Source organism: Sus scrofa, chromosome 1, assembly GCF_000003025.6.
Source record: "Sus scrofa isolate TJ Tabasco breed Duroc chromosome 1, Sscrofa11.1, whole genome shotgun sequence".
NCBI classification, from domain to species: Eukaryota; Metazoa; Chordata; class Mammalia; order Artiodactyla; family Suidae; genus Sus; species Sus scrofa.
Genome location: NC_010443.5, coordinates 76,445,799 through 76,470,550, shown reverse-complemented (window position 1 = coordinate 76,470,550; position 24,752 = coordinate 76,445,799). Strand labels below are relative to the sequence as shown.

The 24,752-nt window shown below is 44.0% G+C and overlaps 1 protein-coding gene across 2 annotated transcripts in view; it reads left to right on the top strand.

The window, feature by feature from the left end:
* SLC22A16 (solute carrier family 22 member 16) overlaps positions 2,284-24,752 on the top strand; it is a 44,882-nt gene continuing 22,413 nt past the window's right edge. Inside the window, exons 1-3 of one of the 2 annotated variants that reach the window (XM_021091125.1) lie at positions 2,284-2,762; positions 19,798-20,277; positions 24,446-24,563. In XM_021091125.1, coding sequence (XP_020946784.1) covers positions 19,820-20,277; positions 24,446-24,563 — 576 coding nt within the window. In that variant the 5' untranslated portion in view covers positions 2,284-2,762; positions 19,798-19,819. The other variant, XM_003121349.5, reaches the window with a different exon arrangement.

Below are 24,752 nucleotides of genomic sequence, written 5' to 3'. Positions count from 1 at the left end.
AGGTTCCCAGGCTAGTGGTCCAATCGGAGCTGTAGCTGACTGCCCACACCATAGCCATAGCAATGCCAGATCCAAGCCAGGTCTGCAACCTACACCATAGCTCATGGCAACACAGGATCCTTAACCTACTGAGCAAGGCCAGGGATCAAACCCGTGGATGCTAGTCGTCTTCGCTAACCCCTGAGCCACGACGGGAACTCCTGACTGTTGTATATTAATCTTGTATCATACAACTTTGCCAAAGTCATTTATTCTAACAATTTTTTTGGGAGGGTAAACTCCTTCAGATTTTCTACATAGATTATCATATCATCTGGGAATACAGACAGTTTTACTTCTTTCTTTCCAATCTGAAGACTTTACTTTTTCTTGCCCGAACCCCCAGGACAAAGCTGAATAATGGTAGTGAGAGTGGGCATCCTTATCTTATTCCTGATCTTAGGGCAAGATAGTCTTTCAACATTAAGTATACTATTAGCTATAGGTGTTTTGTTGATGCCCTTCATCAGATTGAGGAAATTCCCTTCTGCGATACTGTGATATAATAAGAAATGCATATTCCATCTTCATTCTCAATTTCTGGCACAAAACTCCTAAACCCTGTTAAGTTCCTGAGTGACAGGGGTGATAGGAGAATTTTTGTTTTCATATTCGGTCTTAACTCCCTGACACACAATCTTCTAAGACCCTTAGAATCTCCAGAGTGATAAGGGTATCTTTCTGCTACAGCAATGAAATGACTTCTAGCTGGAGGACTTTAGATAGCTTCAAAACGGGGGCTGGTTTCCAGAAAGACCAAGGCAGGCCTTAGAGGGTTGGAACTTTCATTCCCCTATTCTGACCTCCAGGGAGGGGAGAGGAGCTGGAGATTGAGCTGATCACCCATAGCCGGTGATTCAATCAACCAAGCCTGTGTAGAGAGACCTCCATAAAACACCCTGAACTGTGGGATTGGGAGAACAAATGGGGTGCTGGAAAGGTGGCATGCCTTCTGTGCCCCTTCCCCTATACCCTGCCCTGTGAACCTCTTCATCTGTAGCCTTTATAATACCCTTTATGATAAATCGGTAAATGTAAGTAAAGTGTTTTCCTGAGGTCTGGGAGCTGTTCCAGCAAATAATAGAACCGGAGGAGGGGGTCATGGGAACCCCTGATTTGTAGCTAGTTGATTAGAAGTACAAGAGGCCTGGGGCTTGTGATTGGCGTCTGAAGTAGGGGACAGCACTCTGGGACTGAGCCTTTAATTTGTGGGATCTAATGCTAACTCCAAGCAGTTAGTGTTAGAATTGAATTAAATTTAGGTCACTTAGGTATTTGGAGAGTTGGATAATTTGTTGTTGGTATGAGGAACCCCCACTCCTATTTCATGTCAGAAATATTCTATGGGTAGAAACATCGTAATACCTTTTATTCTTAGTTTGTTGGGTGTTTTTTATTGTGAAAGGATGTTGGGTTTTTTGTCAAGTGCTTCTTTTTTAGTTAGTATGGTAAATTTTATTGATCGATTTTCTTGCTTTCTTGGGATAAAACTTACTTGGTCATGACGTATTGTGTTTTATGTAAAGATGCGTTCAATTTGCTAACATTTTGTTAAGAATTGTTTGTGGCTATGTTCATGAGGTGTATTGGTCTATAGTTTTCTTGTCTTTGCCTAGTTCTGGTATCAGGGTAATATTGGCCCATAGAATGAGTCAGAATGAGTTGAGAGGTATTTTCTACTCTTCAGTTTTCTTGAAGTGTGTGTGTGAAAAGTCAGTATGATTTCTTCCTTAAATGTTTGGGCCTGGAGTTAACTTTGCAAAGGTTTTTAACTACACGTTGAATTTCTTTAATAGATATAGGGCTATTCTGGTTATCTATTTTTTTCTTGATTGGGTATTGGTAGTTTGTATTTCAAGGAATTCGTCCATTTTACCTATGTGTCATTTCTATTTGTTGTTATTAGAATAGCAGATAAAAGTTCAACCTTCCCCTTATCTCTTCCAGGTAACTCTCCCTTTGGTGCTTTGAAGCAATAGAGGGTCTTGACTGGTCTCTGTGGTTCCCATCTTTGCCTAGGGTCAGCTCTTGGCAAAGCTACTCCTCACTCCCCCCCCTCCCCCGCCCGCCACCTGTACCTCCGTAGCATTTCCTACCTTAAATGTCTCTAGTTAGCAGAAATCTACCTAATCAGAGAAATCCATTCCAAACTGTTTATTACTTAATGGAATAATCATTCCAGGAATATTTGTATTTCAAAAGAAAATACGCATAGCAAAAATAAATAAATCTTAGTAGTGTTCTTTTAGGCTCCGTGACAATCAAGGGAGGGAAGAACTTAGGAAGATAGGCTTTCCTCACTTTTTCAAGTCCTTTTCAAAGTACAAGTTTGCTGTACTCACTCTTCTCAACGTTTATTCCTAGGGAGTTCCCTTTGCCCTTTGGTCAACAAAAGATCTTTCACACAACCCCACCAGGTCCTGAGGCTTCTTAGAGTCATCAAAATCCATTCTTTTTGCTCTGCTTTTGTAGAGCCCTGTCCTGGCCCCTCAAACTGTTGGACTTCTCCGAGAAAGCGATATTTGTGCCCAAGAGTGGAGTCCAGAAATGTGAATATAAAACCAAGTCCTGCGGCTGACTCAAGCACGAAAGTTTGAGAGCCATGGTTGCAAGACGCGCGGTTCCAGACCGAACCCGGGTCTCGACATGCCCACCTCTTGGGCTGTCGGGTAACAGCCTTTTTCCAGGCGCTTCCTTCCAGACTGGCGACCAAAACCGACGCGGTGAGTGTCAAGGGTCTGTTGGGGTGGAGGAGAGGGCGCGGGAAGTGGCGGACCTGGGGGTGGGCGCACCGGGAGATCGCAGGCTCCGGGACCCTACAGCGCTGGGCGAGTGGCCGCGGCGACAGGGATTAGGGGATTAGCTCGGAGGGAAGAGAAAGGAACACAACCTGGGTCCGCGTGCGGCTCGAGCATTTTGACGCGCACTGGACGCAGAAGCCTGGGCGGACCCGCGGGCGGGCGGAGGGGGCCGGGTGGTTTGCGGCGGCGGTGCCCGCCGAGCTGGGTTGGGCGGGGCGGGGCGTGGTGCCCACAGCCCCCGGCACTTGGTGAGTTTCGCGCGGTCGTGGTGCACGGCGGCGCCATGGAGGCCGGCAACTTGGAGGTGATTTTTGACCGCGTGGGGCACTTCGGCAGGTAGGGAGCTGGGGTGCGGGCGAGGAGGGAGGACAGTGCGGGGGGAGCGGGAGCCACGTGGGTGGAGGCGCCGGTGGGGTCTGTTTCTTTCCGTTGCGGCTGGGTTCTCGCGCGGCGCTCGCATTCGGAAAACATCTCCACCTCTCCTTTCCCAGAGGAGTAGGGAGGCCAGCGTTCAGCCTTCTACCCTGAGTAGGATTGTGCTCTCGAACTGTGGCGCCGGGACCTCCCCAGAGCGATCAAGGGGCGCCGCGGCTCGCTTCTGGAGTGGCGGGTGCGGGGCTCGCCTGGCGCGCTTACTGCCGGGCAGGTGGAACCTGGGGCGCGCTCTCTGCGGGAGCCAGAGTCGGGAGGTCCGGCTGGAGAGGCTGGGGCACACGAATAGAAGAGTGACTGTTCTTGGCGGCTCGTTCCTGTAATCCGCCAAATGGGCTCCTCTTTCACTTCCCCAGGCAACTGCTGTCTTTCCCCGCCCCGCGGTGGCGTCTCCCGCAGTGCCTAGCAGGTATTGAATTGCCCCAGGAACAACCGTTAGATTTTTTTGCTGTTTTTAGAAACTTAGCAAGTGCCAGCTACACAGCGCTTCATTTGATGCCCAGGGAATCTTGCAGAGGGGGTTGAATACTTACTTCAATCATCAGGAAACTGAGGCTGGTAGCAGCAGGGACCCACAGCTACCTCAAGGTGGGACACAGATTTGACCTTTCTACATTGTCACTCTTTTTTTTTTTTTTGTACAGTTGTCAAAAATTTTTCATTTGTCAAATTTAAAATATATTCATTCCTTCATTCATTCATGGAGAAACATTCCTCCGTCTGACCTAGAACGTTTTGGGAAGAGAGGCAGCTGGATGAGGGTCCATACAGCATGCTGATCAGAGGTTTGCAGCTCAGTCTGAACTCCAGCCTGCCGTTTACCTCTAATGTGATTCTGGGAGTACTGTGTCTCAGCTTCCTATTCATGAAATGAGAATTAGAATCATTTTTTGTGTGCGTCTGTCTTTTTTTTTTTTTTTTTTTTTTTGTCTTTTCTGGGGCCGAACCTGCAGCATATGGAGGGTCCCAGGCTAGGGGTCTAATCGGAACTACAGTTGCCGGCCTACACCAGAGCCACAGCAATGCAGGATCCGAGCCACGTCTGCGACCTGCACCACAGCTCACGGTAATGCCGATGTCGGATCCTTAATCCTCTGAGTGCGGCCAGGGATCGAACCTGAAACCTCATGGTTCCTAGTTGAATTCCTAGTGAACACTGAGCCACTACGGGAAATCCTAGAATCATTTCTGCCTTAGCTCCTTCCAGGCTTGTGTTGAAGAGATGATGTGGTGCTGTTCTCCATCAGTGAAAGTTGCACAAATGTTGGTTATGATTTCCAGTGTCCACAGAAAGGAAGTGGACGAGCAGGCAGAGGAGGGGCAGGAGGCCCCAGCTCTCCCCTCCTTACTTTTGATACCTGCATTTTTGAGTCGTTTTGGCACCTGGCTCGATCATAAGTTCTTGGTACATGTTCCCTTTGTGTACCTTCACTGCAGCTCTGTGAGATTGGTGGCATCACTCTCATTTTATACATGAGAAAGTCAGGCCTTGTGACCAAATCACAAATATATTAGCAGCAGAGAAGAGCTGGATGTCTTCAGATGTCCATTGGCCTCCACAGCCCATGCTCTCAGCCATGGTGTGGTCCTGAGCACAACCCTGGGATCAGCCAAGTTCTTCATGTATTATCTCATCTTATCCTTCTTGAAGCAGAATAATGTAGGGATCACAAGATCAGCTCTGGGGAGGAATATATGAGTTCCAATTGTGGCTTACCAAGTATTAGCTTTATGGTCTTAAGCATTTCACTTACCACTTCCTCATCTGGAAAATGGGGGTAATAATAGTACTACAGATGTTTATTATAAGGACTCCATGTGCAGCCCTCTCATTTCATCCTCACAGTAACCCAATGAGGCAATAGTTACTAATACCATTCTTTCCCCATGTATTTTAGGGGTTAACTGAGATACTTAGGTGCTGTAACAAAGCGATCCCCGGATTGGAAGTCTGTCCCTTTCTGGTAACTGTCCAGGGCAGGATTTTTTTTTTTCCAATTTTGGCCACCCCTGTGCCATCTGTGCTGGGGGGAATCTAAGAACCTAGATCTTTGAGTTATCTTGGGATAGAGGGGGAGATGGTTTAAACTTCAGAGTTGGCATATTGAGCTTGGTGGCTGACTTATATATGGATACAGGTAGTGATTTTTCCCCCAATTTGCATGAATCTTTTAGGCTCTTGTTTTTTTAAAATTACTTTTTAAAAATTATAGTTGATTTACAATGTTGTGCCAATTTCGGCTGTACAGCAGAGTGACCCAGTCATACATATATATACATTCCTTTTCTTATGTTATCTTCCATCATGGTCTGTCCCAAGAGATTAGGACTGTGCTATACAGTAGGTCCTCATTGCTTATTCATTCTGAATGTAGTAATTTTCATCTACTAACCCCAAACTCCCAGTCCATCCCACTCCCTTCCCCTCCCCTTTGGCGACCATGAGCCTGTTCTGTTTTGTAGATAGGTTCATTTGAGCCATATCTTAGATTCCACATGTAAGTGGTATTGTATTTTTTGTATTTCTCCCTCTCTCTCTCTCTCTTTTTTTTTTTTTTTGGTCTTTTTAGGGCTGCTCCCACGGCATATGGAGGTTCCCAGGCTATGGGTCGAATTGTAGGTGTAGCTGCCGGCCTACACCACAGCCACAGCAACATGGGATCCAAGCCACGTCTGCGACCAACACCACAGCACACAGCAACACCGGATCCTTAACCCAACGAGCAAGGCCAGGGATTGAACCCGCGTCCTCTTGCATACTAGCTGGGTTCATTAACGGCTGAGCCAAGACAGGAGCTCCTGTCTTTCTCTTTCTGATTTACTGTACTTAGTATGATAATCTCTGGTTGCATCCTAGGCTCTTCTTTTTTGACTTCACCTCATGAACATCATAATAGCTGTAACACTTATATGCACCTACAGTGCTTTATGTGTATCAACTCTTTACATTTCCACAACAACCCATTTTCAGATGAGGAAACTAAGGCACAGAAAGGGTAAAGATTTTGCCCAAAGACTCAGGTGGAAGTAACCAGAGACAAGATTCAAACCTTGGCAGTCTGACTCTGGAGTCCATGCTCTTAACCACAGGGGGATATATCAGTTTTGCTTCATTATACAGAATAATGTAAATCTAGGATTGAAAGTAATTTCTTTCACTTCTCACCCAGATTGCAGGGGTCTGTTTCCTTGGGGGGAGGTGTTCTAATCATCTTTGCTTTTCCATACCTCTGAATTTTCTGTCTGTCGTGTCTGTATGATTCTTTCTTCCATTAGTATTTCTCTCCAGCTGTGTGGTATGTTGTGTTTCTTAAGTCTGTTGTTCTGAAGGGGCCTAGGTTGGGGGATGCCTGATGGACAACAGTCTTTTATAAGGGAGAGTCTGATATGTAAAAAAAACCTAAAGAAGTTTTTTTCAGGAAGTTATAATAAGGCAAAGGGAAATTTGAATTGAAAGGATGCCCAACACCTTCCCAGCACATAGAAAGTATATTTAATGAACTAGTGTAGCTTCTCTGGAGACTCCTAGTGGCTTATTATTCCTGGAGTATAAAGTGAGAGAAGGCTGGTAAGAGGTAAGCTTATAGTTATCCCCAAGAATAATTTTTTTATTTTTTATAATGATTTTTATTTTTTCTATTATAGCTGGTTTACAGTATTCTGTCAATTTTCTACTGTACAGCAAGGTGACCCAGTCACACATGCATGTATACATTATTTTTTCTCGCATTATCATGTTCCATCATAAGTGACTAGATATAGTTCCCAGTGCTACACAGCAGGATCTCATTGCTTATCCACTCCAAAGGCAATAGCCTGCATCTATTAACCTCAAATTCCCAGTCCATCCCACTCCCTCTCTCCCCCACCTTGGAAACTACAATCTATTCTCCAAATCCATGAAGTTCTTTTCTATGGAAAGGTTCATTTGTGCCATGTATTGTATCCCAGATATAAGTGATATCATATGGTATTTGTCTTTCTCTTTCTGACTTATTTCACTCAGTATAAGAGTCTCTAGTTCCTTCTATGTTGCTCCAAATGGCATTATTTTGTTCTTTTTTATGGCTGAGTAGTATTCCATGGTATACATATACCATGTCTTCTTAATTCAATCATCTATCAATGGACATTTGGGTTGTTTCCATGTCTTGGCTATTGTGAATGGTGCTGTAATGAATATGCGGGTGGATGTGTCTTTTTCAAGGAAAGTTTTATCTGGATATATGCCCAAGAGTGGGATTGCTGGGTCATATGGTTGTTCTATGTACAGTTTTCTAAGGTACCTCCATACTGTTTTCCATAGTGATTGCACCAATTTACATACCCACCCACAGTGTAGGAAGGTTTTCTTTTCTCCACACCCTCTCTAGCATTTGTTATTTGTGGCCTTATTAATGATGGCCACTCTGACTGGTGTGAGGTGGTGATTCTTCTTTTGTTAATGTGGTGTATGACCTCGATTGATTTGTGTATGTTGAACAATCCTTGTGAACCTGGGATGAATCTCCAGGTGTGTGATATGTTGTATTTGATCTTTTTTATATGTTGTTGGGTTCGGTCATGGTGTGTGATCTTTTTTATATGTTGTTGGATTTGGTTGGCTAAAACTTTGTTGAGAAGTTTTGTGTCTGTATTCATCAAAGATATTGGCCTGTAGTTTTCTTCTTTGGTAGTAACTTTGTCTGGTTTTGGGTGATGTTGGCTTCATAGAATGTCTTTGGGCGTGTTTCTTCTTCAGCCTTTTGGAAAAGTTGAAGGAGGATGGTATAAGTTCCTCTTTGTATGTTTGGTAGAATTTGCCTGTGAAGTCTGGTCTTGGACTTTTGTTTGTTGGCAGTGTTTTTATGACATATTCAATTTCATTTTTAGTGATGGGTCTGTTCAGTTGATCTGTTTCTTCTTGATTCAGTTTTGGCAGGCTGTAAGTCTCTAGAAAGTTGTCCATTTCTTCTAGGTTGTCAAATTTGTTGGCATACAGTTGTTCAAAGTATTCTTTTATGTTTTTTTTATATTTCTGCAGTATCCGTTGTGATTTCTCCTTTTTCATTTCTTATTTTGTTTATTTGGGATTTTTCTCTCTTCTTCTTGGTGAGTCTGGCCAGAGGTTTGTCAATTTTGTTTACCTTTTCAAAGAACCAGCTCTTGGTTTTATTGATTTTTTTCTATTCTTTTTTGAATTTCTATTTTATTGATTTCCTCTCTGATTGTTATGATTTCCTTCCTTCTGCTTACTTTAGGGGTTTTGTTTTGTTCTACATGAATTTTCTAATTCATTTAGGTGGTGGGTTAAGTTTTCAATTTGAGATTTTTCTTCTTTTTTGAGGAAGGCCTGTATTGCTATGAATTTCCCTCTGAGCACTGCTTTTGCAGCATCCCATGGATTTTGAGTGGTTGCATCTTCATTATCTTTTGTCTCGAGGTATTTTTTAATTTCCTTCTTGATTTCCTCATTGACCCATTGGTTTTTTAGTAGCATGTTGTTTAGTCTCCATGTAGTTATTTTTTTTTTCTCATTTCTTTTCCTGTGGTTGATTTCTAGTTTCATGCCATTGTGGCCAGAGAAGATACTTGAAATAATTTCTAAACTCCTAAGTTTGTTGAGGTTAGCTTTGTGCCCCAGTATGTGATTGATCCTTGAGAATGTTCCATCTGCACTTGAGAAGAATGTATATTCTGATATTTGGGATGTAATGTCCTGAAAATGTCAATCAAGTCTAACTTTTCTACTGTGTCATTTAAGATCTCTGTTGCCTTATTGATTTTCTGTCCTGAGGATCTGTCCATTGATGTGAGTGGGGTGTTAAAGTCTCCTACTATGATTGTATTCCCATCAATTTCTCCTTTTATGTCTATTAATATTTGTTGTATGTATCTGGGTGCTCCTATATTTGGGGCATATATGTTGACGATTGTAATATCCTCTTCTTGAATGGATCCTTTAACCATTAAATAGTGTCCTTCTTTGTCTTTCTTTCTTTATGGACTTCATTTTAAAGTCTGTTTTGTCTAATGTGAGTATTGCTACTCCTGCTTTCCTGTCTTTTCCATTGGCGTGAAATAGCTTTTCCCATATCCTCACTTTCAATCTGTCTGTGTCCTTTGCCCTAAGGTGAGTCTCTTGTAGACAGCAGATTGTACGTTTTGCATTTTTTTTGGGGGGGGGGTCTTTTCCAGGGCTGCATCCACAGTACCTGGACGTTCCCAGGCTAGGGGTCTAATCAGAGCTGTAGCCACCAGTCTACACCAGAGCCACAGCAATGCAGGATCCAAGCCACGCCTGTGACCTACGCATAGCTCACGGCAACACCAGATCCTTAACCCACAGAGCAAGGCCAGGGATAGAACCTGCAACCTCATAGGTTCCTAGTTGGATTTGTTAACCACTGAGCTGAAACAGGAACTCCTGTTTTTGCTTTTTTATCCAATCTGCCACTCTGTATCTTTTGATTGGAGCATTCAGTCCATTGACATTTAAGGTAATTATTGATAGATATGTATTTATTACCATTTTAAACCTTGTTTTCCAGTTGATTCTGTTTCTGCTTCCTTCCTTTTGTTTTTTGGTCAGATGATTTCCATTTATTTTATTTTATTATTATTATTATTATTTTTGTCTTTTGTCTGTCTGTTGTTGTTGTTGTTGCTATTTCTTGGGCCGCTCCCGCGGCATATGGAGGTTCCCAGGCTAGGGGTTGAATTGGAGCTGTAGCCACCAGCCTAGGCCAGAGCCACAGCAACGCGGGATCCGAGCCGCGTCTGCGACCTACACCACAGCTCACGGCAACGCCGGATCGTTAACCCACTGAGCAAGGGCAGGGACCGAACCCGCAACCTCATGGTTCCTAGTCGGATTCGTTAACCACTGCGCCACGACAGAAACTCCTCCATTTATTTTATGCTTGAGTACTTTTCTTTTTAGTTTTGTGAACGTAATGTTTGGTTTTGATTTGTGGTTGCCCTGTTTTTTAAGTGTGCTAACCCTTTGCTGTATCTGCTTGCTTTATCCTGATAGTCATGTGGGCTCAAACACATTATAAAAAAAAGAGTCTATATTTTCTTACTTTCCTTACCCACATTCTATGATTTTAAAGTCATTTTTTAAACATCTTCATATTTGTCCTTTTGCTGTTCCTTGTGTTTATCATAGATTTTACAGTAGTTTTTTTTTTTTTTTTCTTTTTTCAGTCTGTATGCTGGCTTATTTAAGTGATTGCTTTCCAATTGTGGTTTCCTCGATCCTGTTTCTTCTTACTTCTTTTTTTGTTTAGAGAAGCCCTTTCATATTTCTTTTAGAATGGGTTTAGTATTGCTGTACTCTTTTAGCTTTTGTTTGTTGGAGAAATTCTTTATTTCCCCTTCTATTTTAAATGATATTCTTGCTGGATAGAGTATTGTAGGCTGCAAAATTTCTCATTTCAGAACTTTAAATATATCTTGCCATTCCTTTCTGGCCTGCAGTGTTTCTGCAGAGAAATCAGCTGATAGCCTTACCGGGGTTCCCTTATAATTAATGCTTTGTGTTTCTCTTGCTGCCTTTAGAATCCTCTCTTTAACTTTTGCCATTTTTATTAGAATATGTCTTGGTGTGGGCCTATTTGGGTTCAACTTGTTTGGGACCTTCTGTACTTCCTGTATCTTGATATCTTTTTCCTTTAGATTTGGAAAGTTTTCAGCCGTGACTTCTTCAAATATGTTTTCAATCCTCTTTTCTTTTTCTTCTCCTTCTGGAATTCCTATTATGCATAGATTGGCCAGCTTTATATTATCCCATATATCTCTTATATTGCTTTCATATTGTTTTCATTTGGTTTTCTGTCTGCTGTCCTGATTGGGTGATTTCCATTATTCTATCTTCCAAGTCACTAATTCATTCCTCTGCATTATTCATTCTGCTCTTTAGTGCCTTTAGCTCAGTTGGCATCTCTGCAAGTCAATTTTCTAATTTTTCTATGTTACTCCTTATATTTTCTAGTTCATTTCTAAAGGAATCTGCATTACTGTTCATATCTGCTCTTAATTCCTTGATAGTCAGCCTTAATTCCTTCAGTATTTTCACTGTCTCCCTTTTGAACTCAATGTTTATCAGACTGCAGAAGTCTGTCTCATTGTTTGCTGCTTCAGGAGAATTCTCCTGTTCCTTTAACTGGGAATGGTTCCTGCACTTCTTCACCTTGCTTATGTTTTTCTTTTTCTGTGAGCTTAGGGAAGCCAAACTGTATTCTTGGAGGGCTTCTTCTATGCAAGAGCACTCCTTTGTATTGCATTGTGGGGGATTACTATTATTTTTGGTGTGGGAGTTTGGATATTTGCTGTCTCTTTCTTCAGTGTGAGCAGGCTGTTATCCCCAGGGTGCTGAGTGTGTTTTCAGGGAGGAGGAGGCAATGGGTAGGGCTAGTGGTTAGTGCCTGGTTGCTGGGCTCTTAATAGCAGTAAGAACCTGCAGGAAGGTGGTGCAGCTACTCCTAGTCGAAGGGCCCTGGGAAGTGGTAATGAGCTTTAGGGGGATTTACAAGGTGTCCAGAGCATTTGGCAGTGGCAGCAGGAGGGCGTGTGAGTTCCCAGGGGAGTCAGAGCAACAACAGGTAGTGTACAGTTGCAAAGCCCTCCTCTGAGATGATTGGAGCTGCAAGTGCTGCCTGTTCGGGGACCTCTAGTGGCAGTGGGCCACGCCTGCCTCTGGAGTAAGTGATAACTGTGGTGGTTTGCCCCCACCTGCAGACCACACAAGAAGCACCCTGTCTCACATGGCCCACATAGGAGGTGTTGCACAGGCTGCTCCTAGTTGCAGGACTCTGGGAAGGGACAGTGATCAAGTACCTGGGCACTGCCCAGAGCATTTGGCAGTGGCAGCAGCAGGGCAGTTGTGCTTCCCAGGGAGCAAGAGCAATAACAGGTGGTGTTCCATCACAGTGTCCTCCTCTGTGGTGCCCTCTGAGGTGGTTGGGGCTGCAAGTGATTCTTGTTCAGGGATCCCCAGAAGCAGTGGACCACGCCCACCTTTGGAGTCAGAGATAACTGTGATGATTTGCCCTCACCACCTTCAGACCACACAAGAAGCACCCCTTCCCACTTAGCCCATGCAGGAGATGCTGCACCAGCTGCTCCTAGTTGTAGGGTCTTGGGAAGAGACAGTGATCAAGCATCTGAGCACTGTCCAGAGTGTTTGGCAGTGGCAGCTGCAGGGTAGGTATGCTCCCAGGGGAGTGAGAACAACAACGTGTGGTGCTTGGTTGCAGTGCCCTCCTTGTTTTTTCTTTTTTTGCCAATCCCTGAGGTGACTGAGGCCAAAGGTAAAGCCTACTCACAGGCCCCTAGTGGTGGCAGGGCATGCCTCCCTCTGGCCTCCCAGACGACCTCTGCAGTCTGTCCCTGTCACCTGTAGATCACGCAAGAAGCACCACGTGGCACTTAGCCCACCCCCCCACACACACCCCCTGCTGCCCTTAGCCCACACAAGACCTGGCCACCTGTAGCCTGCACAAGAAGCGCCTGGTCTCCCATAGCCTGAGCAAGTGGCTTCTTGCCACCTGTAGCCTGCACCCAAGGTGCCCCACCCTCCGAGAGGGTGAGCGCTCCTGCGTGTGCAGGGAGATTCCATGGCAGTCCACCCTCCTTCTCTCGCCCTCCACAACAGTGGCTCTTTGCTTCTCTTGAAGGCCCAGACCTCCTCCCAGGTTCTCTCTGCCATGGCGTTCCACTCACCAGTCATAGCACACCGCTCCCCCGCCCATGGCACACTGCTCCTTAGCCCCTCAGGCAGTCCCCACACAGCCAACCCCATCCTCTCTCCAGGACTGACCTCCGAAGCCTAAGTCTCAGTGCCCAGCCCCCACCTGAGCATCCCAGGCTGTGGTGTCTGGCCGGTGGTACAGATGATCTGTGCGGCTCTCACTCTACTTTGCCCTCCTCAGTCCAGCTGCTGCGCTTTTCTCGGTGACTTTGAGGTCCCTCCAACTCAGCTGATCTTTCCGTCGGTCAGGTGGCTTCCCAAGAGGTGGGTTCCTTTTCTCCTTCACAGCTCCCTCTCAGAAACGCTAGTTCCATCCTGATTCCTTTTCTCACTCTCTCTTTTTTTCTTTTGTTCTACCCAGTTATGTAAGAGTTTCTTGCCCTTTTTGGAGGTTTAAGTTCTTCTGCCATCATTCAATAGATGTTCTGTGCCAGTCGTCTTACATGTAGGTTTTTTTTTTTTTTTTTTTTTTTTTGTCTTTTCGTCGTTTTGCCTTTTCTAGGGCCGCTGCCACGGCATGTGGAGGTTCCCAGGCTAGGGGTCTAATCGGAGCTGTAGCCACCGGCCTACACCAAAGCCACAGCAACGCGGGATCCAAGCTGCGTCTGCACCTACACACAGCTCACGGCAACGCCGGATCGTTAACCCACTGAGCAAGGCCAGGGATCAAACCTGTAACCTCATGGTTCCTAGTCGGATTCATTAACCACTGCGCCACAACAGGAACTCCTAGATGTGGTTTTTTGATGTGTTTGTGGGAGAAGGTGAGTGCGACCTCTTACTCCTCCGCCATCTTGATCCCCCCCTCACTGCCACCAGAATATTTTTGATGTCATGTTAAGCAGTTTGGGAATTAGCATCACTCTGAAGCCTGGAAGGTACATTGGACGGGCAGGAATTGGGGCAAGGAGACCAGAGAAGACCCAGAGAAGAACTGTGGTGGGAGATAATGAGGGTCTGGACTAGTGCAGGGGGAGTGTGAGCAGGTAGGATGGGATAGTTTTCACAGGTAGAGTGTGTGAGACCTCCCGGCCCTAAGGCATGAAGAAGTGGGAAGGACCACGAGGGCCCCCATGCCATGCCTCTACCCCATATTTCTAGTTTGTGTGGATAATGGTGCCCTAAACTCAGCAGCAATTACATTCCAGGTGGGGCAGGCTTGGGGCTTGGATACTGAGATCCATGGGAAAATCTCCTGTAAGTTCATTATGGGAATTCCAAGTCAAGACATCCCATAGGCATTCAGGTAAATACATATTGTTCAGGCAAACCGCTTCTTTGTCATTGTGGATTGGGGGGCCAGCCAGGGCTGCAGTCTAGCTGATAGGCACCGTGTGGACAGGCTGGGTGTGCCCATTCCAGTCATGCCTCGGCAAGGGCATTGCTGAACACGTTTTCCTCCCCTGGGTCTGGCAGATGTAAGACTTGTAAACTGATGTATTAACATGTATACAGAAACATGGACACCGAGTCTACAACCTGCTGAATCATCAAGTGAGCACACATGTGGGACCACTCAGATCACCCTTCTCATGCCTCCGTCCTCTCCCCCAACTGACTACTGTCCTCACATCTAACACCATAGATTAGTTTGCCCGATTCTACACTTTATATAATTGGAGTAAAAAAATCACTCTCTGGAGCTCCCATTGTGGCTCAGCAGAAATGAATCTGACTGGTATCCATGGGGACATGGGTTCGATCCCTGGCCTTGGTCAGTGAGTTAAGGATCTGGTGTTGCCATGAGCTGTGGTGTAGGTTGCAGATGTGGCTCGGATCTGGCATTGCTGTGGCTGTGGTGTAGGTCGGCAGCTACAGCTCCTTTTGGACCCCTAGCCTGGGAACCTCCATATGCCATGGGTGCAGCCCTAAAAAGAAAAAAAAAAAATCACTCTCTGTCTTCCAGTTTCTTTGGTTCAATACTTATGTGTGCGCTTTACCCATATTGTATATGCATTACAGTAGTTTGTTGAGTTTCACTGCTGTGTCCTGTGTGTGTCATGACGTGACTCTTCCACAGTGTATTCATTTACTGTCAACAGACATTTGAATTTTCTCCAAGTTGGGCTTGTATATGACTTTTGAGAGCTCATATACCACTGGGTATTTACCTAGGAGAGGAATTGCTCTGTTGCCCGAGTGTGCGTGCGGTCAGTTGCTGACCAGTTTTGCAAAGTGGTTGTGATAAACCACACCCTCACAGGTTGTTTATGAGCATTCCAGTTGCTCCAAGCAATTGTTAAGTACTTTGTATGTCAAACCTTGTATCAGCATATTGCTTAAACTAGAGAATTTGATTTCTGGGGGGCAGTGTTTCTTATCCATATCAGAATCTCCTAGGAAGCTTTTTAAACTTGGATAGCATTCTGAATTCCATCCCACACCTCCTGAATCACAATCCCCAGGGGTGGGGCAGAGAAGACAGATCCTAGCTTCAGAGGCCTGCCAGGATAGGTGCTGTGTTGGGGGCACTATGTGATTGGAGAATGTGAATACTGACTCTGTAGAGACCTTAAGTGACAACTGTAGGTTCAGACTGGCTTGGGAAGGAGCTGAGGCCAGGAAGGTGGCAATAAATTTGAGAAGCTAGTGGCATCCAAAGATTGGAGCCCTGTACCCTGCAGGCGATGGGATCAGTAGGAGGGACGGAGGAGCTGGGAGGATGAGAGGCCGTGGTCAGGGAGCAGAATGTCAGCTTTTCAACAGTGGAGCCACTCTAGGTGATGACACTACTTAGGTATCAAACCTAAATGCCATCAGGGGCAGGCAGGTAAACTTCAGACAAACAAAATCTGTCAGCTGTTTGGCGGGGGGGCGGGGGGGGGGCTATGTCATAGTTTGCAGAGTCAAAATTTGTGAGGTGCAGAGAAGTCAAAGAATTATAAAAATAGATGTCACACTTGATTGATGTTATATTTTCAGTCATATTCATAAAGGATTGTTATTATAGGATACCTCTTAGGTCCCAAACAAGGTTTGGTTGCAAGAGGATCAGATGCCCGAGTCTTTATTGCCTCAGCGTCTGGCAGTTAAGATGCTGGCCCACCACAGGCTCCACACTGTAGTGATCTGGGTAGGGTGATTCTCTCTCTGTTCTAGACCCCAGGAGCTTGCCTTCAATGAAAAACTCCACACTGTCCTTTCCCTCTGGCATCTCTCAGGCAGTATTTATAATGTTTACCACAATTTACATAAACCAATCTCCTGCTGGAGGACATTTAAGTTTCCAGTGTGGTTTTGTGTTTACAGTCGTGCTGAAAACTAAGTTTAGACATCAGCTTTGGGGAGAGTGGATATCTTTATGATGTTAAATATTTGCTACTCTAGGGAAGTTGTATTTTATTGCTCTGAAGGGCGGATGGTAATATCAAAAGTAGAGACGCTTAGATTTTTTTTTTTAAAGGAATTCAAAAATCTGAACTGTTTCCATAAGTAAGATTAGCTTTCCACTTTGTTTACATAAGTAATTTGCTAAGGAAAGATTAACCAGTCAGTTTCAGCTAGTCCACAAACTTGGAGGTATGCTGAAATGCTTAAATGAGATAAAGGCCACAAAAGTGCTTGAATTGTAAAGCGTAGTCTAACATAAGATATTCTTAGAGTGTGCACAGTGACCAAAATGGTGCCAGGTAGGTGTTATGTACAGTACAGGCAGCAGGTGTGAAGTATGTGGGAGAGTGGGGAAATGAGGACCTGCCTTGTGTGAGAACAGGCCCTTTTAGAATCTGCCCCATAGATGGGAACCTGAACTAAAGGATTGTCAGAGGACCCTGCGGTGAGAGGGAGCACTAGGACCAGGTTGGGGGGAGGTCTGAAAAGTAGGAATCCTGGTGTATATACACAAGGGAATACTATTCAGCCATAAAAAAGAACAAATTAGTGCCATTTGCAGCAATATGGATGGGACTAGAGACTCCCACAGTAAATGAAGTAAGTCAGAAAGACAAATACCATATGATGTCACTTATATCTGGAATCTAATATAAGATGACATATGTCTCCAGTGCAGTTTTGCCTCAGTGTGCTCTGACAGGACCTATTTTGTACTTCCCATTATGATGATATGATATGACATGATAGTAGGTCCTTCATTGTCTGGGTGGATTCTGTTTTAAATCTAAATAATGAAATCACCTGCCCACAGGGTCTGTTCTGACTCTCAATTCCAGGGGCTTGAAATTTGTGGGGCAGGCTAAATTTTAAATCTTCTACCTGGCTGTCCTATGGACACAGTCATCCTTGTGAGATAATTTTTTAGTTCAGAAAATACATTGCTGTTGATTTGAATCTGTGAATTTGGAGACCCTACATTTATTTTTAAAATTTTGAATAAACTTTAAATTTGGGGATAATTTTTCTTTTTTTTTTTCAATTTTTTTTTCTTTTATGGCCATACCTGTGGCATATGTGGTCACAGCTGCAGGCCTACACCACCACCACAGCAACACTGGATCCTTAGCCCACTGAGCAAGGCCAGGGATTGAACCTGCATCCTCATGGATGCTAGTAAGGTTCTTAACCTGCTGAGCCACAATGGGAACTCCTGGGGATAATTTTAAAGTTACGGAAAAGGTTCAGAGAGAGCAAGGAGGGCTCCTGTGTGACCCTCACTGAGTTTCCTCCATCATTAACACTTTATGTTACCATGGCATATTGTCAAATCTGAGAAACTGGCATTAGTATGTTACTATTAACGGCACTCTAGATTTTATATGGCTTTCAGCAGTTTTTCCATGAATGCCCTCTTCCTGTTCTAGGAGTAAGTCCATGGTACCACACTGCATTTAGTTTGTCATGTTATCTCTGTCTCCTCTGTGGCAGTTTCTCAGTCTTTCCTTGATTTTTTTTTTTTTTCATGACCTTGACAGTCTTTAGGCGCATCGGCCAGGCAACCTGTGGAATGTCCCCAAATCTGGGATTATCTGTTGTTTTTCTTATGATTAGACTGGGGTTATGGTTTTTGGAAAGAAGGCCGCAGAGGTGAGGTGCCTGTTCAACACATCATATGAGGGGATCTGTGATTTCAACACAGCATCTCTGGGAATGTTAACCTTCAACATTTGGTTAGGATAGGGACAGATTTTCCCCCTGTAAAGTTTCCTTTTATCCTACTATATTCTTTGGAAATAAGTCACTAAATGTAGCCCACCCTCATGGGGTAAAGAGTGGGAATTAAGCGCTCTCTCCCATAGGGGTGGAATATCTGTAGGTATTATTTGGAATTGTACTGTGAGAAAGATTTGTCTCTTTTCCCATTTTTCTTTATTCGTTCAATCATTTATTTATATAAGTATGCTGTTGTCAGCATTCTCCAGAGAAACAGAATCAATGAGAGACAGATAGAGATAAAGGTAAGAGGAAATTCATGTAGGAATTGGTTCATACGATCATGGAGGTGAGATGTCCCGCAAGGTGATGTCTGCAAGCTGGAGACCCAGGAAAGCTAGTGCTGTCATTCAGTGCAAAGGCCTGAGAACCACAGGTTGATGGTATAAGTCCCTGTTGGAGCCCTAAAGTCCAAGGACCAGTAGTGCCAATGTAGGGTGGAGAGCAGGAGATGGATGCTACAGCCCAAGCAGAGAGGTGGGATTTGCCCTTCCCCTACCTTTGGTTCTGTTCTGGCCCCCAACAGATTGGGTAATGCCCACCCCCGCTGGTGAGGGCCATCTTCCTTACTCTGTCAAAGGCTAATCCCTGCAGACACCCTCACAGACACACCCCAAGCTGATGTCTTAACAGCTATCTGAGCATCCCTGAGCCCAGTCAAGGTGACATATAAAATTAACTATCATAGTGTGAGATATTCCAAAGTGTTAAAAGGCTATTTTTCAACAGGTGAAAACAATGATGCAAGAGGGTTCACTAGATCTGAGTTCCCTTCTGTAAGACACTGCTGTTAATACATTTGACTCAAAAGCTATCAGTGTGTGTACGGGTGGGCTTCAAATAATTTCAGATGTTGTGAAACTAATTCTCTGTATTAATGTAGATGGTAGGTACATGGCACTTTCACATTGCTGAGCTGCTTCAGGTTTTAGCTTGACATTTGGAAAGGGCTTGCTTTGGCTTAAGGTACACTGAATCCATCTCCCAGCTCTTATTTGTATGCTCTGAGTGAGTTACTACCCTTCCCTGAGCCTCAGTTTCACTCTCTGTAAAATGAAAATAAAAAATATTTTGTGGAATTGTTTGAAAATTATTATTTTACACTTTGGGGTATACTGTGCTACTTATTTTTTGCTCAAATTGTTTCAGCTTTGGCCATTGGGAACTCTTTCAGATTGATTCCTCTGTCCCTTTGTCATGCCTCTATATTTTTCGTATTTTGAGCACTTCCTTACTTTCTGATACTACAAGATGCTCCAGGCCTGTTTTGTCTTGGCCTTAATCAGACATTTTTCCTGGTTCCTTTTATTGGAGAATGGTATTTAGAGACCAAGATCTGGGCACTGGGTGTGCTTGTTGCTTTTGGGTTATCATTGCTTTTATGCTCTCTCAACAGACAGAGCTAGGTTATATGTGTGTGTGTACAAAAAATGTGTGTAAATACATATATTTATGTGTGTGTACAATGTGTATACATGTATATAAATATATGTGTGCACACATGTGCATGTACATATATTATGTATATACACTAATCTATGTATATAGACATATCTGTAATTATTTCTGTGTTTATCCATGTGTATGTATATTAAGCTAAGCATGATGGAGACCCTTGTTATTTGCTTATGTCCTTTTTTAGCCCAGAGGTCAGATATAATAACTTGCTTTTTTTTCTCTTTGCAGATACCAGATATTCCTCTATTTTATGTGTGCCTTCCAGAACATCTCTTGTGGTATCCACTACTTGGCTTCTGTGTTCTTGTCAGTGTCCCCCCAACATGCCTGCAGGCCCCCAGGCAATGTGAGTCAGGTTCTTTTCCAAGATATCTCTGGTGTGAGGTTGGAGGACATCTGGACCCGGTTTTCCGTAGGCCGCGAAGATCGCATCATAGTGCAATTACAGAACGGGGAGATCTGGGAGCTCACGAGCTGTCACAGGTTCCGGAGGGACGACAAGTCGAGTTTGAACCATGATTATAATGGCCATAAGAGTAGCTTTCCTTGCCTGGATGGCTACATCTATGACAAGAGCAAGTGGCGCAGCACCGTGGTGACTGAGTGGGACCTGGTGTGTAACCGAGAATGGTTCGGAAGGCTGATCCAGCCCGTCTTTATGCTTGGAGTTCTGCTGGGAGCGGCAGTCTTCGGCTACCTTTCTGACAGGTAAAATGAGATACTGAGTATTGTTGCATCACTGTAGGGTCCATTTTCCTGTCTGATTTTCTCAGGGGACAGGGCATTATGTTCAAAACTTCAGTCGTTTTCACACTTGCTAGCTAAATACATGCTTCTTTTCTGATATGTTATTTAGGATACGAAATAGCATAGTGGTAAGGGGATGGGTTCTGAAGGTAGTCTCACTGTGTTCTGCCCTTTATGTATGTATGTATTTTTGTCTTTTTAGGGCCATACCCGTGGCATATGAAAGTTTCCAGGCTAGATTTCAAATCAGAGATGCAGCCGCCAGCCTATGCCACAGTCATGGCAATGCCAGATTTGAGCTGCATCTGTGACCTATACCATAGCTCATGGCAATGCCAGATCCTTAACCCACTGAATGAGGCCAGGGATTGAACCTATGTCCTCATGGATACTAGTCAGATTCATTACAGCTGAGACATGATGGGAACTCTTGTTCCATTTATTACCTGTGGGCCCTGGGCGAATTGCCTAACCTGTGTTTCAGAATCTCATTTGTAAGCTGGCAGTGGCAATAATAGCATTCACCTCAGAGGGTTTTTGCAAAATTTATACAGAGAAAGTACCTTGGACATAAAACCACTCAATAGATACTGGTTATTACTTTGGATTTCTTTCTTTAAACAGACCTGCTTTTCAAGAGAAATAGCCTCATCCTAATTGGTAATATCTCTGGAATTGTGAGTTATACCAGCGATATTAAAAAATACACATTAAAATGAATATATAGCTCTTAAAATAAAGCATGGTTCATCTCTGTACGGATGTGGGCCACATTCTAAGTACCTATCCTAAAGCACAGAGAAGAATTTATTTATTTGGTCCCCATAGTTGTGAATTTTATGGTTATATACTGGGTACTGGGAACTTAAAGACAACTGCTTAGGTCAGATGTGCCAGTCTAATGGGGCCAACAAACACATCCAAAGAAAAATTGTAGGGCTTTGTTGTGTCCAGGGCCATACTAGAAGTGAAAACAATGGAGCCCAAAGCTATGGCAGCCTAAAGGGAAGAGTACCTCAGGTACCCTCCTGTTCCCCGACATCTCCTCCAGAAGGTGGCATTCGAATAGTGAAGTTGGAGCAGAAGTGGAGTCCATTTATTATTTGGTGACTGAAGTTATGTTTCTTTTTTTTTTAAATGATTTTTTATTTTTTCCATTATAGTTGCTTTACAGTGTTCTGTCAATCTTCTACTGTACAGCAAAGTGACCCAGTCTCACATACAAATGTACATTCTTTTTCTCACATTATCCTCCATTATGCTCTGTCATAAGTGACTAGATATAGTTCCCAGTACTATACAGCTGGATCTCATTGCCTATCCATTCCAAAGGCCATAGTTTGCATCTGTTAACCCCAAATTCCCAGTCCATCCCTCTCCCTCCCCCTCCCCTGAAGTTATATTTCATTGTTTAAGAATCTTCTGCTTCATAACTGTCTTTCTGGGAAGTGTGGAAATTAGGTTGTCAGTGGGGAGAGGAACAACATAGGAGTTGAGACAAGAGTCCCTGCTGGTACATCTGTCAGTGGAGGAAATGCAAGATGCAAGGTGGCTACAGGAGTAATGGGCTTCAGAGAAGCTTCCTGTCTTTGGCTGGAAGAGGCTTGAACTGACAGAGGAGTCAGAGGGGAGGGAAGGACAAAGGAAGAAGAAGTAATTGGTAGAATCAGGCCTCAGAGAAGGTGGGAAGAGACATGACCCTATATTAAAATTGCAAAATGGTATTTGGAGACAAAAGGGTGTGTCTCTGGAGAGGAGAGAAGAGGAGAAGGCTGAAAACAGATGCAGGTGGTGTTGGCAGGTGGGCAGAGCAGGAAGTTGCAGGGCTTTCTTTTTTTTTTTTTTTTTTGTCTTTTTGCTATTTCTTGGGCCGCTCCCGCGGCATATGGAGGTTCCCAGGCTAGGGGTCGAATCGGAGCTGTAGCCACTGGCCTACACCAGAGCCACAGCAACGTGGGATCCGAGCCGCGTCTGCAACCTACACCACAGCTCACGGCAATGCCGGATCGTTAACCCACTGAGCAAGGGCAGGGACCGAACCCGCAACCTCATGGTTCCTAGTCGGATTCGTTAACCACTGCGCCACCACGGGAACTCCAGGGCTTTCTTTTTGATGGTCTCTTTTCTCTGCAGGAGAGGGCTGCTCATCTGCTAGAGTGAAGACTTTGTGGGTGGTAGAGGGGGTTGATCAGGGATGGGTAAAAAATTGTTTTAAATGGCATTCAGGGCTCAAGTGAGATTGGGGAGCATTTTATGTGTAGGACCAACATTCCCTGCTAGTGTGTGTGAGAGCAGAGAAGGCTGAGGCCATGAAGATGACAGTTTCTGATTTGCCTGCATAACCTCTGCAGCACTGGGCAGGCCTGTTGGTTGGTTGGAACCTCAGTAGTATATTCTTTTGCCTTAAAGTCATCTGTCAGGGACATATCCTTGGGAGAAAATACTTGCAAATCATATATCTAATGAAAGTCTGATATCTAGATTACATAAAGAACCCTTATAACTCAACAGGAAGAAGACAAATAACCCAGTAAAAATGCGCAAATGAGGAGTTCCCGTTGTGGTTCAACAGGTTGTGAACCTGACTAGTATCCATGAGGATGCAGGTTTGATCCCTAGCCTTGCTCAGTGGGTTAAGGATCTGGCCTTGCCATGAGCTGTGGTGTAGGTCATAGACTCGACTCAGAACCCACATTGCTGTGGCTGTGGCATAGGCTGGCAGCTACAGCTCTGATTCGACCCTGAGCCGGGAACATCCATATTCCATGGGTGCGGCCCTTAAAAGAAAAAAAAAATAGGAAAAACAAAAAACAAAACAAAACAAAAGGGCAAATGATAGATATTTTGCCAAAGAATATATGCAAATAGCCAATAAACACATATAAAAATCCTCATCATTAATCATCAGGGAAACATGAACCAATATGACTTCACTAGAATGGCCCGAATCAAAAAGACAACCAGTATTGTCAAGGATGTGGAAAAATTTGTGGGATTGTAAAACTGTGGCACCCACCCTGGAAAACAGTCTGACAGTTCCTCCAAAAGTTAACCATAAAGTTAGCATATGACCTAGCAGTTCCACTCCTAGGCATATGTCCAAGAGAACTGGAAACGTAAGTTTACACAAAATCTTGTTTACTAAAGTACATGGCAGCATCATTCATAATAGCCCAAAAAGCAGAAACAATCCAAATGTCCATCAGCTGATGAATAGATAAACAAAACATGGGATAGCCATGCAGTGTAACATTATTTAGTCATAAAAAGAACTGAAGTACTGATCCATACCACAGCATGGGTAAACCTTCAAAACGTAATGCTTCATAAGCCAGGCTATGTACTTACTGTGTGACTCCGTTTGTATAGAATGTCCTCAGTAGGCAACTCTACAGAGACAGAAAGTAGATTAGTGGCTATCAGGGCTGGAGGGAGCAGAGTATGAGGAATGGTGGCTTCTGGGTGCAGAGTTTCTTTTTGGAGTGATGGAAATGTCTTGGAACTAGGTATTGATGAGAGTTGCACAACTCTGTGAATACACTAAAAGCTACTGAGTTGTATATTAAGAGGTTGGATTTTATGGCATGTGAGTTATATCTCAATTTTTAAAATCTGCAGGTGTATAATTATATTGATTTGCTTTTTAGACAAAGAAATGTCCTTCCTAATTATGAAATCATAGGGCAAGTAAGTAACTTATTCCAGGAGCAGAACATAGCCAGACTTGTGTTTTTAGAGGGTCTTAGTAAGAGCTGTCTCACTCTTGGTGGGCAGAGCCAGCCCGATGGGGAAGATGATCCAGCAGGTCATAGAGCAGGTCCTGACAGGGAAAGGATATATCCTCCCTCCCCTTCCTCTCAATGCCAGGTTCAGAGGTCCCCTGGGGACTACCCAGAGTGATGGTGTGTCTATATTAGCAGCACAGGTAGAGGCCTGTCAACTGAAAAACTGGCCTCTTATAGAAATCATGTGTTAACTCATGACTTGCCCCAAATAAATGAATGAATAACAATCAAATACATAAGCTATTAAAAATATAGGGAACACTCATCTTTCATGAATGAGAGTGGATGTTTAAATTGTTACAGCCATACTTTGCTCTTTCCACTGTATGATTCTTCTTTTTCAGGACTGGAAGGCGAGTTATCTTGTGGACCACAAGCATTGGGGTATTTCTGTGTGGCATAGGAGTGGCATTCACATTTGATTATTACAGCTTCATGATTGCACGCTTTCTTCTTGCTATGGTGAGTTGGGTTTTTTTTTTTTTTAACCTCTTTAATTCTATTGCAGTACTTTTCTGTTAAATCTTAACTCTCTGTCTTGCTCATTTAGAATCTAGTGAGAGAGATCAGGGACTAATCTTTGTTCACTCTCCTGCAGAAATCTTTCTGTAGAATATTAGTGCCTTATGCTCAGAATGGAACTCATTTGAA